This window comes from Chiloscyllium plagiosum, unplaced genomic scaffold, assembly GCF_037043375.1.
Source record: "Chiloscyllium plagiosum isolate Xiang-an unplaced genomic scaffold, Cpla_swu_hap1 HiC_scaffold_35, whole genome shotgun sequence".
Taxonomy (NCBI): Eukaryota; Metazoa; Chordata; class Chondrichthyes; order Orectolobiformes; family Hemiscylliidae; genus Chiloscyllium; species Chiloscyllium plagiosum.
Window position 1 is genome coordinate 41,471,761 of NW_028270173.1, and position 14,932 is coordinate 41,486,692.

Below are 14,932 nucleotides of genomic sequence, written 5' to 3' on the forward strand. Positions count from 1 at the left end.
TAGGCAGAGCAGAAAACGTGCCGAATGAGTAATATTTCAAGTTTGGATTAGGTAGTTTGTGGGGGGAATATGCGATATAGATTAGCGATAGTAGCAAAACACAAGACTTGGTGAGGAACTGGTGCAATATGAGGCACAGATGGAGTGTCAGTTAACAGAGAGACGTAATGTCATTTTGGCAGAGCGCAAACTGACGTTGAACCTTTTCCAATAGGTCTGGGCATTTTTTTCAAAGCGCTGAGACAAATCCTACATGGCGAACAAGCTCGGAACAGAATGGCATAGCACGATGGCACTTCTTCCACAGCTCCTCTTGAGAAAATCTAACTGTCCACCATTCAGTTTCAGCTGGATCTCCAAGTTCTTAACGTAAGATAGGAAAAAAAACCCTCTGTCTGTCACTGCAGATTGACCGTGCTTGTCGAGGTTAAAGTGAGGATTGCAGATGCTTGAGATTAGAGTCGATAGTGTGGTTCTGGAAGAGCGAAGTAGGTCAGGCAGCATCCGAGGAGCAGGAAAATTGACGCTTCAGGCGAAAAGCCCTGCATCGGGAAATCCTGCTTGTCCAGCTGCACATCAGCCTATTAAAAATAGTGACACCACCAAGGATTTCGTTCACTTCTGCGATCTTCAGTGAGTCGCCAGTTGTTTAGGAAACACAGCGTGGCACGTTGCTCCTTTCAGGGCTCAAGTTGCAGATAAACCGAGAGTTTGTTCACACATGGCAGAAAACTCGCTCGACCTCACTGACAGTGTCAATGCACCAAACTCGACTCGACACACACTTCAGCAAAATAGGTACACTCTGCTCTAAGTAGCATGTCCTAAGCTATCTTAATACCTCATTTGGAACAAGTTGCTATTCGCTAGGCCCAGTGATGGTCAGTGAACGATTTTTTCCGCCATCACTGCATATTGTGTTCTTTAAATATGTAGCAAAATTATAAATTACTGCAAACGAAATTTACAGTTTTTTTTTTCATTCACATAATTCACTGGCACTAGCAAGACCGTCTCCAATTACTAATTGCCCAAAGGAAATTTTAGAGTCACCACATTCCTGTAGACCTAAATAACATGTATGCCAGACCAGGTCAGGATGACAGTTTTCTTCCTAAAGGACATTTGTGAACCAAATGAGTGTTTCTAAAAATCGACAACGGATTCTTGGTCATCGTTAGCTTTAATTCTAGATATCCATCGAATTCAAAATCCAATATCTGCCATGCCAGGACTTTAAAGTAGTCCCCCAGAAAATTGCTTGGATCTCTGGATTGGGAGCTAGCGAAAAGATCACAAGGCCATTGCACCTCCCACCCCGCCCAAACTTTAATATTGTACTTAGTAGAATAATTAATATAATAATTTTATGATTATAAGTAATATATACATATGATTTACAGATTCGACAGCAGTGAATTAATTAAACATAATCTGTTGCTGAATAGTCTCCTCCAATCCCTCTGTTGCCACGAATTACAGGGTCGTGACCTGCCACATGATTTTAAGATTGAGATTATAAGATTTAATTCCATATTACCCGTGAATTTCGCCTTAACGCTAAGATGACAAATTCACGAGAATGTAATTGAATTGGAAATTGATTTCTAAATGAAAATAAAGGCGAGCATTGGTTTGCTTGACTCAGTGGCAACTTGCACTGTGGCCATTATTGCTGGCATGACAGCAAAGTAACTCGGAATCATGGAATAAATAATTTGAATTTAGAAGTGATATTAACTTTTTGAAAATGTAATCATGCAATGTAAATCAAAAAAGAACAGTATTTTGGCAGGAGGTTGCAGCAAAAAGACAACAAATGAACACAGCAACTGCATTTTAATTCCAGATGACATGACAATTCCATACTTTCTTTCTGTATACAAAAAGTTATCATGCGGTGCAAGACTTCAATGGATCACACCACTTCAATTGCGTACACAATGCTCTGATCCATTTTGTTTGGCAATTATGGAAGTTAACAAGAATGGGCTGAGACTTCCAGGTGTTTGGTAAATTTCACATCTAATATTTTTTGTGAGGAGCCGAGATCACAACAGACTAGTTCCTATATTTAATCGTGTCAACATCTCGAATATTGCAATATGTCAGTTCATCGCTTTCACACTGTTTAACATACTGTATACCACCTTCTGGACATAATTTTGGAAGCTTCAATCTCACGTATCTCAAATATGTCCTTCAACAGATTTATTTTGTGTTCAAGGCACCAGAGTATGCTCCTTATTTTTAAGCAACCAATTGCCACGGACACTCCACAAATCTGAATGTTTATTCAAAATAGAACATAGAACATTGAACATTACAGCACCGTGCAAGCTCTTCAACCCTCGATGTTTTGCCGACCTTTCATCCTACTGTAATATCAAACTAACCTTCAGGTTCAAATCCCTCTAACGCTGTTTTTCAAGGAGAGGGATTAAAATAGGTGAAATCAAAAATACAACCACAACAACTTTCTAAGATCTCATATTTGAAGGTGATGTAATGAAGCAAATATTCTCAAGACAGTCGAAGTGAAAATGACTCATGCTCAATGCGATTGTTCAAAAAGTTGAAACTAATGCCAGTCATTGTGGAATTCTGCAATAGTCCTTTGAGGATTCTGCAGACGTATAAGAAATCCTTGCGAACACTGAATACCTGCCTGCATAGAATCGTAAAACAGCTACTTTCAGTGCAGCAATGGAACAACCGATTATCATACACATAGAACGTATTTATTACCCTATTCTTGCAACCGTCGGCATCCCGGGTATGTCTCTGAAAATCCGTTGTTAATTGTTGTTAATTCTATTTAATGCGATCACAGCTCCTGCTGACGATCAGATGCTTCGTTTTTAAAGTGTTTGATGTGCAGAAAGTAATTGCTATCATTCACCAAACAACAACAACTTTTACATCTCAACTCGATTGATTTAACTGGCAATATTATCTATTCCAATGTTGGAATGTCACCTGTATTTTATTTTCATTTGTTGACAGAAGTTGACATATTAAATTTACCTTCGCTTTTGGAAGAGTAAATGTAAACTTTAGATTGTTATAGATACTCAGATTGTCTAAAAGAATGTGCTAAGGGAGAAGTGAGAAAGAGCAAGTGTCACATTTCCTGAAAGAAATCGACCTCAGTCTAGAATTTTACTCCACTCCTCAGAGAAGCTGCTGGAGCTACTGTGATTGTTTTTCGCATTTTATGAGGAATGCAACATATTTCGAGCACATGAGCAGGGGAATGAGATCAACAAATTCCACTTCAGTCAGCGACTTGTTTACACAGTTTTACCTTGAATGAATTTATACTATTCACTATAGCTGATCTTTGAAACAAGTGAATCTACATACTTCTTTTAGCTTGTAAAACAAACACTGTCTTCAAAGCAGCTTAAACTTAATACTTTTCCTTCATTTAAGTCTTTTGATCATGTTGTCACTAGCCTCCAGTACAGGTGAGATTAGAATGTGGATGTACTGACTTAGAACTGGAGTCTAACACTGCAGCAGAACACCTGTTTGCAGATGTAACCTATATAGTTCAGGCGTGTGTATTTGACAGTCATCCATGTGGGGCCTGAACAAAACACTCTATCAGTTTGATCTACTTTGTCCACTTATTTCAACTCTGCTGAAATGAAACCACGCAATTTTCGGCTTTTTTAAAATCCTCATGAGTTCTTTACTGAACTGCGTATATCACCAGCTGGATCTTTCAGTTACACCATGCTGATTGGATATTTCCGTGAAGATGTTTCATCTGTATGGGCTTTTCCATTGTTGCACAGGAAGTGGCTGTCTGTTTTATGATTTCATAAAAGGCAGGTCTTCAGTTTTCACTCGGGTCTCTTACATATCTGGAGAATCCTAAAAACACTATTGAGAATTTCAGAGTAACAAGGAACGTATTGGTTCACATGATCTCAACATTCTGCATTAAGTCACAGGTATATTGTAATGGGTTTCCTTTGCCATTTTTATGCCGTCGATAAAACGTCCTCTTTTTTAAATTTTACCATCAGTCTTTAATAAAGCATATCATCAACGTTTTGCCTTTCCTTTACAAAACCAGAAAGTGGGGTATTTATAATTGCCAAGTGTGGGTTTGTTTATTCAATTGCCTAGTAGCATCTTTCAAATGGAGAAGCTTCTGGAATATCGGATACGTTCTAAGTTCAACTATGGAAATTGATACAAATATCAATAGGCTGCAGTCAGAAATGATCGAACTCATTTAACGTTAACCAGATCAATACAAAGCAATCTGAAGTCATTGAATATCCTTGGGTTGTGGACACATTATCGATTGAAATTAACATTTTCGCCCTTTTACTCGTAGAAAATCATGGGAACAGTCTTTCCAGAGAACAAAACTATTTCATCTGATTTCATTATTTTGAAGCTCTCACAGAAGTGTAAGCACCAGAATAAACCACACTTGATTCCTTAAAGAGCATAAATGTTCACTGATTAATAACTCACTATGGTAAGAGTGACATTTTTTTTCTTTGGTTCCTTTCAGCTAATGTGGCAACAATTACGATTCTTTGGCGTGGACGTTGTGACCTCTCCAAATGTGTCACTCGATACCTGGTGGGCATGGCAGCTGCGGATTTATCTTTGCTTCTATTTGCTGTAATACTATATGAGATTAAGGATTCTTATTTTCCACATTCATTCCTCAACTACACCCCAATTTGCAGCCTTAACATCGCCCTGTATCTGGTTTCTGTTGACTGGTCTGTCTGGTTTACTGTCGCATTCACCTTTGATCGATATGTCGCTATTTGTTGTCAAAAGCTCCGAACAAGCTATTGTACTGTCAAAAGTGCAAATGTGGTTATGGCAGTGATATTTTCTTTGAGCATCTTACAGACCATGCCACTCTATTTTATATTCAAACCTCGTGAAATAATTGATAACTTACCGTGGTCCTGTGGTGTGAAAACAAGTTTCCACACGTTACCAGTATGGATAGCGTATTGGTGGTTGGAAACTATTTTAACCCCGTTTCTTCCTTTTGTTTTGATATTACTATTGAATGCAGTAACTATCAGGCACATAGTGCAGGCAAACACTGTCAGAAGGGGGCTCTGGCGAAAGAACAAAGGTCAGAATCTTGATGACCCTGAGGTGGAGAGCCGGAGAAAATCAATGATTATATTGCTGGCCATATCTGCCAATTTTGTACTTTTATGGAGTGCATCTTTTTCATTCTATATTTCTGTACAGTTTACAGATGCCGAATTTTTAGTAACAAATTACAATGACCCATTTACTATTCTGGAACAATCCGGATATATTCTCAGAACCTTGAGTTGCTGCACAAACACCTTTATATATGCAGTTTCCCAGCGAAAATTCAGAGATGAGCTAAAGCTAATGATTATGCATCCCCTTACTGTTGTATTGCATTTATGTAAGTTACGTTTCTCACTGAACTAAATGACAAGTCTTAGAATCTTAGTAATTTGTGCCTTGGGCCGACAAATCGTGCCATCTTCTGTCCCTTCTCTTCTTCCTGTCCAGATACATAAATCCTAATTTTCCAACATATCCCTTTTGCCATGATTTCCCAATCACAGTGCATTTTCTGTCCCTTTGGCGACATTTTGCAGCCGTCCAAATTCTTCCTTTGTTATCTTTCTCTGTAGGTTCACTAAAGGTGAGATCAAAGAAATCGGTACAATCTATCAATTTGTTTCTATATATCGTAAGTAATTAAAACTCGTGCGGATCTGAACAGTGCTGCTACAATTTCAAACGTGAAATGAAATTATCTGGGTCTTTCGTTCTTCTCAATTAACTCGCAAAATATCGATGCAAATGGGGGTCGGACGTTGGGTGGGGATGGACGGGGAGTGGTGTTGGTGCTACGGGGTTGGGGGCCGATTGCGGGAAGAGGTTAGATGGTGTTGGGGGCAGGCAGGGACCGGGTCGGAGTGGACGGGATTTGGGAGAGGGCGGTGGGGCAGGTTTGGAACATATTGGGTGGGGCGGGCAGGCGGTGCGAACGGATGGGGCGGGGTTTCACGCTCAGTGTACTTTTGCCTCGTCTCCTGAACGGGGAGCAGACCTCACAGAAAACTCCGAGCCCCAGGGAAAATCAATTAACTCAATAATCAATTACGCACACAAAACAGTGCCGACCCATTTCATCCAGATGATCGAGCTTCCTCTATACAGTGCCATGGCATGTGGATTAAAAACTTTGCAGCACTTTCATGGAGAAACTCATCCTATCTCAATTGTAAATGGACGCTCTTTTACTCAAACAATCCGACCCATTGAGCTCGTTTCTGCCCCGTCCTTTCAACATTTTCACGTAATTTGTGACATAATCCTCACTATATTCTCACTATAAATTTATTCCTGATCAAGGGCTGAAAACCAAAATGTCAACTCTCCTTCTCTTTTCGTGCTGTCTGACCTGCTGTTCTTTTCCAATGCCACACTTATTGAAGTTCGTTCATGTCTACTCAGTGCACAGAAATCAGAAATGAAAGATTTGTTGGAGATAAATCACGACAATTCCTGGCACAAGGCCAAAGTCTTTACCTGCAAAGGATTTTGTAGCACTTCAATTGCTCGGTTTCAGTTTATCTTTTGTGCTACTTCATGGATAAAAGCTAATCCATCTTGTAACTGACCATGATGTAGCGACAATAAGTTAAATTGTGGGATTGTGGTTGGTGAATGGTGCTCGGTCGTGGGACCAAGAGGAAAAAAAATGTGATAGCTGGCACAGATATTCCAATATGCAACATTGTTACTATGCGAAGCTACTGGACAGTTATAGCGTAGAGAAACCCTTTGGGCTTGGCTGAACTGACATGGCCACATTGAACGGTGGATCAGTTTTCAATTGCTCAATAGCGTACTCTTGCTCAACATTCAATTTGTCGATGAACTCTATGATACTAATCTCAGTATTACCACATTCCCAGAAGCTTTGCCATTGTTTTAAAGTTCCAACGCAGTAAAAGTTAAAAACCACACAATAGCAGATTATAGTTCAATAGGTCTATTTGGAAGTATTAGCTTATGAGGCACTGCGTCTTCATCAAGTGCTTATGGAACCGGACCATAAAACACAGAAGTTATAGCAAAAGGGTTAAAACAGTTTGATTCCTTACAATGTAGGAACAGGACTTCGGCCCAACATGTTCACACTGACACTCTGAAGGTTAACTCACCCAGATCAATTTCCCTCTGACGAATGCACCCAACACTATGGGCAATTGAGAATGGCCAATTCACCCGGCATATTTTTCGAACCTAGAAGGAAACTGGAACAAGCCCATGCAGACAAAGGGAGAATGTGTAAACTCCACACAGGAAGCCACCCAAGGCTGGAATAGAACCTGAGTCCCTGGTGCTGTGAGGAAGCAGTGCTAACAACTGAACCACCCTGCCACCCCAATGTCATGCAGTTGTAATGATATTTTAAACACAGAAGCTTTCATCTTTTGGAATGGGTTTTGCTGGTTTCGTTTTTTTTAAATATGTTAATTCCAGAACTCATTTTAAGTTACATTCTTAAAGTAGTTCCAGCTTTTCTAAAAAAATATGTGGCATCTCAGCTAAGGCAATTCATTGAAGCTGTGATGATAAAGGCTGTCTGTGTTACAATGTTGAGTCAGACTGGTTCTATTCCTGAAGTGGGACTTACAGAATCTTACATGGCTACATGCAGGTTTTTGAACAAAATAATATGTAATTCTGCAAATACAAATTCAATCCATGAACAGATGTGCAGCAGAGACAGAGTATATGTGTGCAAGTGAGCGTGAGCATGTGGGTGTTAGCACATGTGCAATAGTGTGTGTATGTGTGAGTGTGACCTTGGTCAAATTTGTGTGTGTGATGGGGTATATGCCTGTGAGAGTGTACGTGGATGGGTGTCATTGCAGGGAATGTACGTGTACATACAGGAGAGAGTTTGTGTATGAGAGAGGGTCTGTGAGAGTGGACGAATATGTATGAGTGTGTATATGCGTGCTTGTGTGTGTCTGTGAGAGAATGGATAGTGCAGTGGGGTCACTGTGACATTAACCTAAGTTCACGGTTGAGGCCATCTCCATCGGTACCAAACTTGGCTATGTGATTGGCCGCTTTGTACTCATCCCGAAGTCTGGCTTGGAGGATGTTCCCCCAAGGTCCGAGGTCAAATGTTCCAGACCGCTGGAGAGTTTCCCAACTGGGAGAGAAAACTTTCACTTAGTGATTGTTGTGTGGTGTCCATTCATCCGGTTGTTATAGAGTTTGTTCTGTCTCGCCAATGTACCATGCCTCAGGGCATCCTTGCCTGCATCATATGAGATAGACAACTTTGGCAGATTCACATGTGTACCTGCCGCGCATTTATTGGACGTGCCCCTACATGTAATAGTACAATGATGGTATCCATGCCGACACTCTGATACATCTGACAGCGGCTGCTGTGACGGGATTGTACGGTGTTGTAGTCAATGTTTTCTTGAAGACTGGGCAGTTTGCAGTCAACACTGATCTGTTTGAGCTTTGGTGGTTGTTTAAAGGCGAGAAGTGGAGGCGTGGGGAAGGTCTTGGTGAGGTGCTCATCTTCAACGATTATGCGTTGCAAGCTGTGAAACGCAAAGCTCTCTCACACACACACGCACATGCAAGCACACAAACACATGGAGACACATACACACTCCTACATAAGCACACACTCACGCAGACCGCCTCTCATACACAACCTCTCCCACATGCATACCACACAGTCAAACCCACACACGCACCCTCTAACATGTTTATACTCCATCACAATCATACACGTACTTGAACAAGCATACACACACTTTCACATGCACTTACTCCTACTTGCACAAACTCACATGGACGCACTCTGTCTCTCATGCAGATATGTTTATGGTTTGAATTTGTATTTACAGAATTGCATGTTATTTTGCTCAAAAACTACATAAATACACGTAAGATTCTGTTAGTGCCACGTTGCAAATAGAACCAGTCTGACTCAACATTGATACTCAGACAGATGTTAACCTCACACCATGAATGCATAGTCTGAGCTGAAATGGCACCTATTGTTAGAAAAGCTAAAACTATCTTGAGAATGTAACTTTAAAGGAGTTTTGGGATTTACACATTAAAGAACAGAAACTCGCAAATCTCATTCTAAAAGATGAAAGACAAACTAAGTTTGTTTAAGATATCATTATAACTGTAAGCCTTTTGCTATAAATCAGTGTGTTATGGTCTGTTTCCAAAAGCAGCTGATGAAGTGGCAGCACCTCGAATGCTAGTGATTCTAAATTAATCTGTTGACCTATAACCTGGTGTTATGAGATTTTCAACTTTATCCATCCCAGTCCAACACCGGCACCACCAAATCACGACTGAGGCTAAAAGGAGTACGTCTGCAACTAAGCACATGACAGAAGACTGCTGGTTCCGTCTGGCTAACGTTTGGAATAAAAATCAAACAGGACTTTGTTTTATTCTCAAATAACTGGTGTTCATTCAGTGAAAGTTTTAGTCGCTCATGTCAAATGGACGCTAAGTATTCAAATTCAATTAAAATGGTGAAGCACCAATATTGGAGCAGATCGAGTTTCAAAGATTTTGGAGGACGTTCCAGGGCTAGATATTTCACGGAGAAAATTAGAAATCCAGCACGAATAAGTGGGGCTTTAACGACATGTTATGACTCAATGTAGGTGTTAGCATCAGTGTGTTGCTGAGAAGTTTCATGGAAAAGATGTGTGATCTGGCTTGACTAATTCTGTCACTTGATTGTCAGATACAGCGTTTTCTTTATTTAATCAGAAATATTTCACAAGTTCAACGGTCATTTGATAAAGAATTTCCATTATTAAAATAGACATATATGATACAAAGCAATACAATATTTTGCATTTTCCTTTATTATCTATTTGTGAATAAAAGATGAAGCTACCAGCTTAAAATTTTGTGTGAATAAAACATAAATTGCAATCACGAATCTTCCTACACCCTGCCGTCTGTACAAATCTGAAAATACAGACTAACTTTAGCAAACAATGTAAATATATTCCTGAGTTTGAAACTATGATTTATGTTGATTGCTCTGAACATTATGAATGGTTATAGGGGAAAGTGTTCCAATTCAAACAGTTCATAACGCAAAAAGTCGTAACGCTGGTTCAGAATTTAAAAGGCATTCCTTGATTAATCAAAATAGAACTGTTGGCGTGGAGTTTTTACATTCTCCTCTGTATCTACTCCACCTTAAATATACGTTAAACAATAGTGCATCCATTACCTTTTGATAAAGGGAATGATAAAGTTTCACCACCCTCAAAGAGAGAAAAGAAAATCTATTTCCTCATCTTTGTTTTATTCGTGTGCTTGCAAATTTTAAGCTATGACTCGCTAGTTCTACACATTACCCCAAGAAGTCCCGTCCTTTCAATTTGACATGACAAAATCCCCTCAAGATCTTAAATACTTCAGGTCAGTCACCTCCCAGATTTTGAAAGTGCACAGGGCACAGGCCTACCCTGGCTAATCTTTGCTCAAAAGTTGATCCACTTATTCCTAGCATTAGGCTACAATACTTACCTGATTAGTTTCCAATGCATGAACATTCTTCCATACGCATGCAAATCAATAATATACACAGTATTCCAGATACATGCCCACCAATGCTGTACATAATTGCAGTTTCACCTCCCAACCATCCCACAATTTTTTCCGCTCAATAACGTGTGACATTCAATTAGCTTTCCTGATTGTTTGTGATAGCTTCACATCAGCGTTCGGCAATCCATGCACGAGGACACGCACGTTAATCTGTTCCTCAGATTCCTGCAACCACTTATCATTTACATGATATGTTTTTTTTTGCTTCCTCTTCCAAAAATCAACTATTTCATACACCACATGCTGCACGCCTCTCCAATTCTATTCCTTTTTCTCCAGATCTTTGCTAAATCACATGGACAACTAAGTCCCCCTTCGAGCTGTTTATGTCCTCTTCATTGTACATATGTACTTGAAAAAAGTGCCAATCTGTTGGTGCTACCAACTTTCTTTCCAAGCAACGTAAAGTAAATGCCTAGCCTGTGTTAAGTTGAACACAAACAATGAATTGCATGGAAGCCCTGCAGTTCGTGCAGCTTCAAGCCGAAACAGCATTAGCTAATACATGATGCCCTGGAAAAGAGGCCCCACAAATACCTGCATACTTGATGATAGAGAAACCCAAGGAAAGCTAAAATAATTCCAATCATCTTCTGTCAAGTGAACAGTCGAATGGAAGATTTATCTCAACTTATTCGTCAGTTGCTCAGCATTACAAATGATGTTACTGAGTGAATTAAGTTTGGTCCAGGCGTGTTTGAGACATGCCTTAAGGAACTGAAGTACTGAAAGTATATGCAACCTGACAATGTTCTAGCAATAGTAGTGAGGGTGTACATGAAAGGTTAACCAGCCAAACTGATGCAAAACTGGCAATGTGGATATTTCAGTAAATATAATAAATATAAATAAGTACGTCTAAAATAAAATGTATCCAATCCTTCTAATCATTTTACTCTTAATCCTGATAAAGTGATGGAATTAATTATCAAAAGTACTGTCCAACTGCAATTTCTCAGGGGTTGGGGATTTTATGTCAGAAAATGATTTCTTTCCTTAATACATGAGAAGATGCAAATACGCTGTGCAATGGATTATTATAAATGTGGAAGAATGAATGCAACTCAAAACAAAATCACGAAGAACACCACCATTCAGCCCATCATAGCTTCAGTTGTGCATGCCATGTGTAATATTCACTGCAGCAAAGGTTGGATTGGTGATCTGAAATCTCGTTCCTTACCTGTCATCTGCATTATTTAAAATGACAAGGGAAGCCAATGCATGGAAGCAATGCCAACTGCAGATTTTGCTACAAGCCACACATTCTTCAAATTTGGATCTATTTTGTCATTTGTAACACCTGCGTCGTTATGTGAATGGATCTATATTTTTAAGTGAACTGTGGGCCTATTTAATGTACAGAGGACTGCAGCCTGTCAAGGAGGTAGCTGACAGGACACTTACTTATCTGTAAAGAAGTGACATTTATCAGTTTGCATTATCTTTCATATGGATACGTGTTTACCTTTAACAGTCATCTCGGCCACACAAGGTTTTCGACAAATGTTATGTGCGTAAATGTCATTCCTGAATGAGTTACACACCTTTGTATTTTATTTCCTTCTGAGCTTATATCAGGTATGCACAGCGCATTGAGCAGATATATTTATGCTTCGACAGTACTTAGAAATGTATTTTCAGAAAATAATCTTCTGAATTAGTACTGCATCACATGTGCCTGCAACAACTTTGTAGTTCCATTTTCAGTCTTCAAATTAATTAATTTCTTCTTGAATGTTTTGTGATATATTTGCTTTTCCTGACTGGAGCTCTTTGACCAATGGTAATCAAAAAGGATCATTACTGGAATATCTAGTATTTGGAATTTATATATCAATAGTTTGGATGAAAATGTAACTGATCTGATTCAAAAGTTTGCAGATGACATGGAAATTAGCGGCATAATCGATAGTATGAAAGGACACTGGAGAATGCAGCCGAATATAGGTCACATGGAATGTTGGGCACAGCAATGGCAGGTAGAATTTAAATCAGACAAGCGTGAGGTGATGAATTTTGCGAGGTCAGATACAAGAGGGATTCCTATTGTAAATGGCTCGGCCCTCAGCAACATTGAGATACAGAGAAAGCATAATGTTCACGTCCATTGTTCCCTGTGGCAAGGCAAGTGGATAAGGTGGTACAGAAGGCAAATTGTATTCTTCCTTTCATCAATCAGTGCATTGAGCATAAAAAGCTGATATAACGTGATGCAACTGTATACGAATCTCATCAAGCCACATTTGATGTAATATCTGCAGTCCTAGTCGTCAAACTATAGGTGAGATGTCTAGGTTTGGAAGTGATACAGAAGAAGTTTACCAGGATGTTGCCTGAATTGGAGTATATTAGCTAAAAAGGCAGGTTCAATAAACGAGCATTGTGTTTTACAAGAGCGTCAGAGGACTGGGGGCAATCTAATGAACGAATATGAAATATTGAGAATGAACATAATGTATCGTGTGGATGGTCTGAATCTCTTTCGAGGGTGGCAATGTTAATGTTCAGGGAGGGGGAGAGTTTAAGGACAGAATCACATAAGTTGTTTTGTGCAGAGGATAGGAGGTGGCTGGAACACGCTGACAAAGGAGAAGTAGAAGCACGTTGGACAGCAAAACTTAGAAACATCTAGACAGATGGAATAAAAGGATATGCATCATGTGCAGGCAGAGATGATAGTCTAGAAGAGTATAATTTTCAGCATATTTCTAGTGGGCTGACGGGCCTCTTAACGTTCCACACTGTTCTGTGTTCTATTTATAACGCATATTGATTAATTGTTTCAGATTCAGAAGTCATGTTTCTAAGTCTTAAAACAATTTATTATGATAAATTTCATGCGCTATTTGCCCCAAGGAAGATGCTCGTTGATTACAATTTATTTCATTTTTCATGCTATAAATTGACACAGAAGCCAAATGCGTGTCTCTGCATAATTTTGGATAATAAGTTCACTTTCACACAAATGACAACAATTTAACTATACGTGTAATATTTCACATTGAATGGCTGATTTGCTCTGGCACCATTGGTGAAGCTCTTGCTTGAAGCTTTGACAGTTTGAATGTACAGGGATAATATTGGGCGTTGTATTTGTGGAAGTAAAAATAAAGTTTTTTTGCGATTTTATTCTCAACTATCCTATGCTACTGATTGGCAATATACATTGTACATACGTATTCGAAGAAATTATTAATGATTTAGCATGCTTGCAAAATACGATTATAACCAGTTTATTTCATTTCTTGCAGCAAATCTGTTGACAATTGTGATTCTTTCCCATGAACTTTGCGACCTTTTGAAATGTGCGACCTTTTATTTCGTGGTTGATCCGCCTGTTCTGGTATTTGATGTAATATTCTATGAGATCAAAGATTATTACTTTTCATATTTATTTTTAAACTATAAACCAATTTGCACCCTGAGCATTGTCCTAAATATGGTTTCTGTTGAGTGCTCTGTCCGGTGAACTGTTGCATTCACTTTTTACTGATTTGTGGCTATTTGTTGCGAAAGGATGCAAATAAGTTATTGTACTGTTAAAACAGCAACCATGTTTACAGGAATGGTTTGTTTTGTCAGCAGCTTACAGACTGTTCTGACCTACTTTGCATATGATCCTCCAGAAATAATAGACAACCTGCCGTGGTCCTGCTCTGTGAAAGTCAGTTTCCATGCAATACCCAGGTGGATTGCATATTGGTGGATGGAAATTATTTTTAACCCCATTTCTTCTATTTGTTTCTGTCGTAGTTTTCAATGTTCTGACAATTAAGAGCATTGTACAGATAAATAGAGTTAGAAGAGGATTCAGAGGAAACACTGAAGACCTGAAGTACAATAATCCTTAAATGGAGAATAACAGAAAATCGATGACTATCTTACTGGCCATATCTAGAAACGTCGTCAGATTATGGACTGCAACATTAACAACTTACTTACTTGTGCAGAGGTAAAAATATTAGTAGCAAGTTACAACGACTCATTCACAAATCTGGGACAAACATGCCACATACTTAGAACATTGAACTGCTGCACAAACCCCTTGTATTATGCAGTTTCGCAATGGAAATCAAAGGTAAGCTTAAGAGTTTGATTATGCGCCCGATTTTTCTGCTAAACTGTCTCTTTAGTCACGCTGGTACTTCTGTGAACAAAACAATAAATAGAAACGTATTTTCAACATTTTATGATAGAGAACAATCTAAAACAATACACCATTGTGAACTTCAGCAATACTTTCCTG

The 14,932-nt window shown here is 39.1% G+C and overlaps 1 protein-coding gene across 1 annotated transcript; it reads left to right on the forward strand.

Annotated features, from left to right (window-relative positions):
* The first annotated feature begins 2,706 nt into the window (after positions 1-2,706).
* Positions 2,707-5,460, forward strand: LOC148140705 (putative G protein-coupled receptor 139). Its single transcript, XM_087979088.1, has 2 exons — positions 2,707-2,776; positions 4,538-5,460. Exons 1-2 carry the CDS (start codon positions 2,707-2,709, stop codon positions 5,458-5,460), a joined length of 993 nt encoding a protein of 330 aa, XP_087835214.1.
* Positions 5,461-14,932: the final 9,472 nt, after the last annotated feature.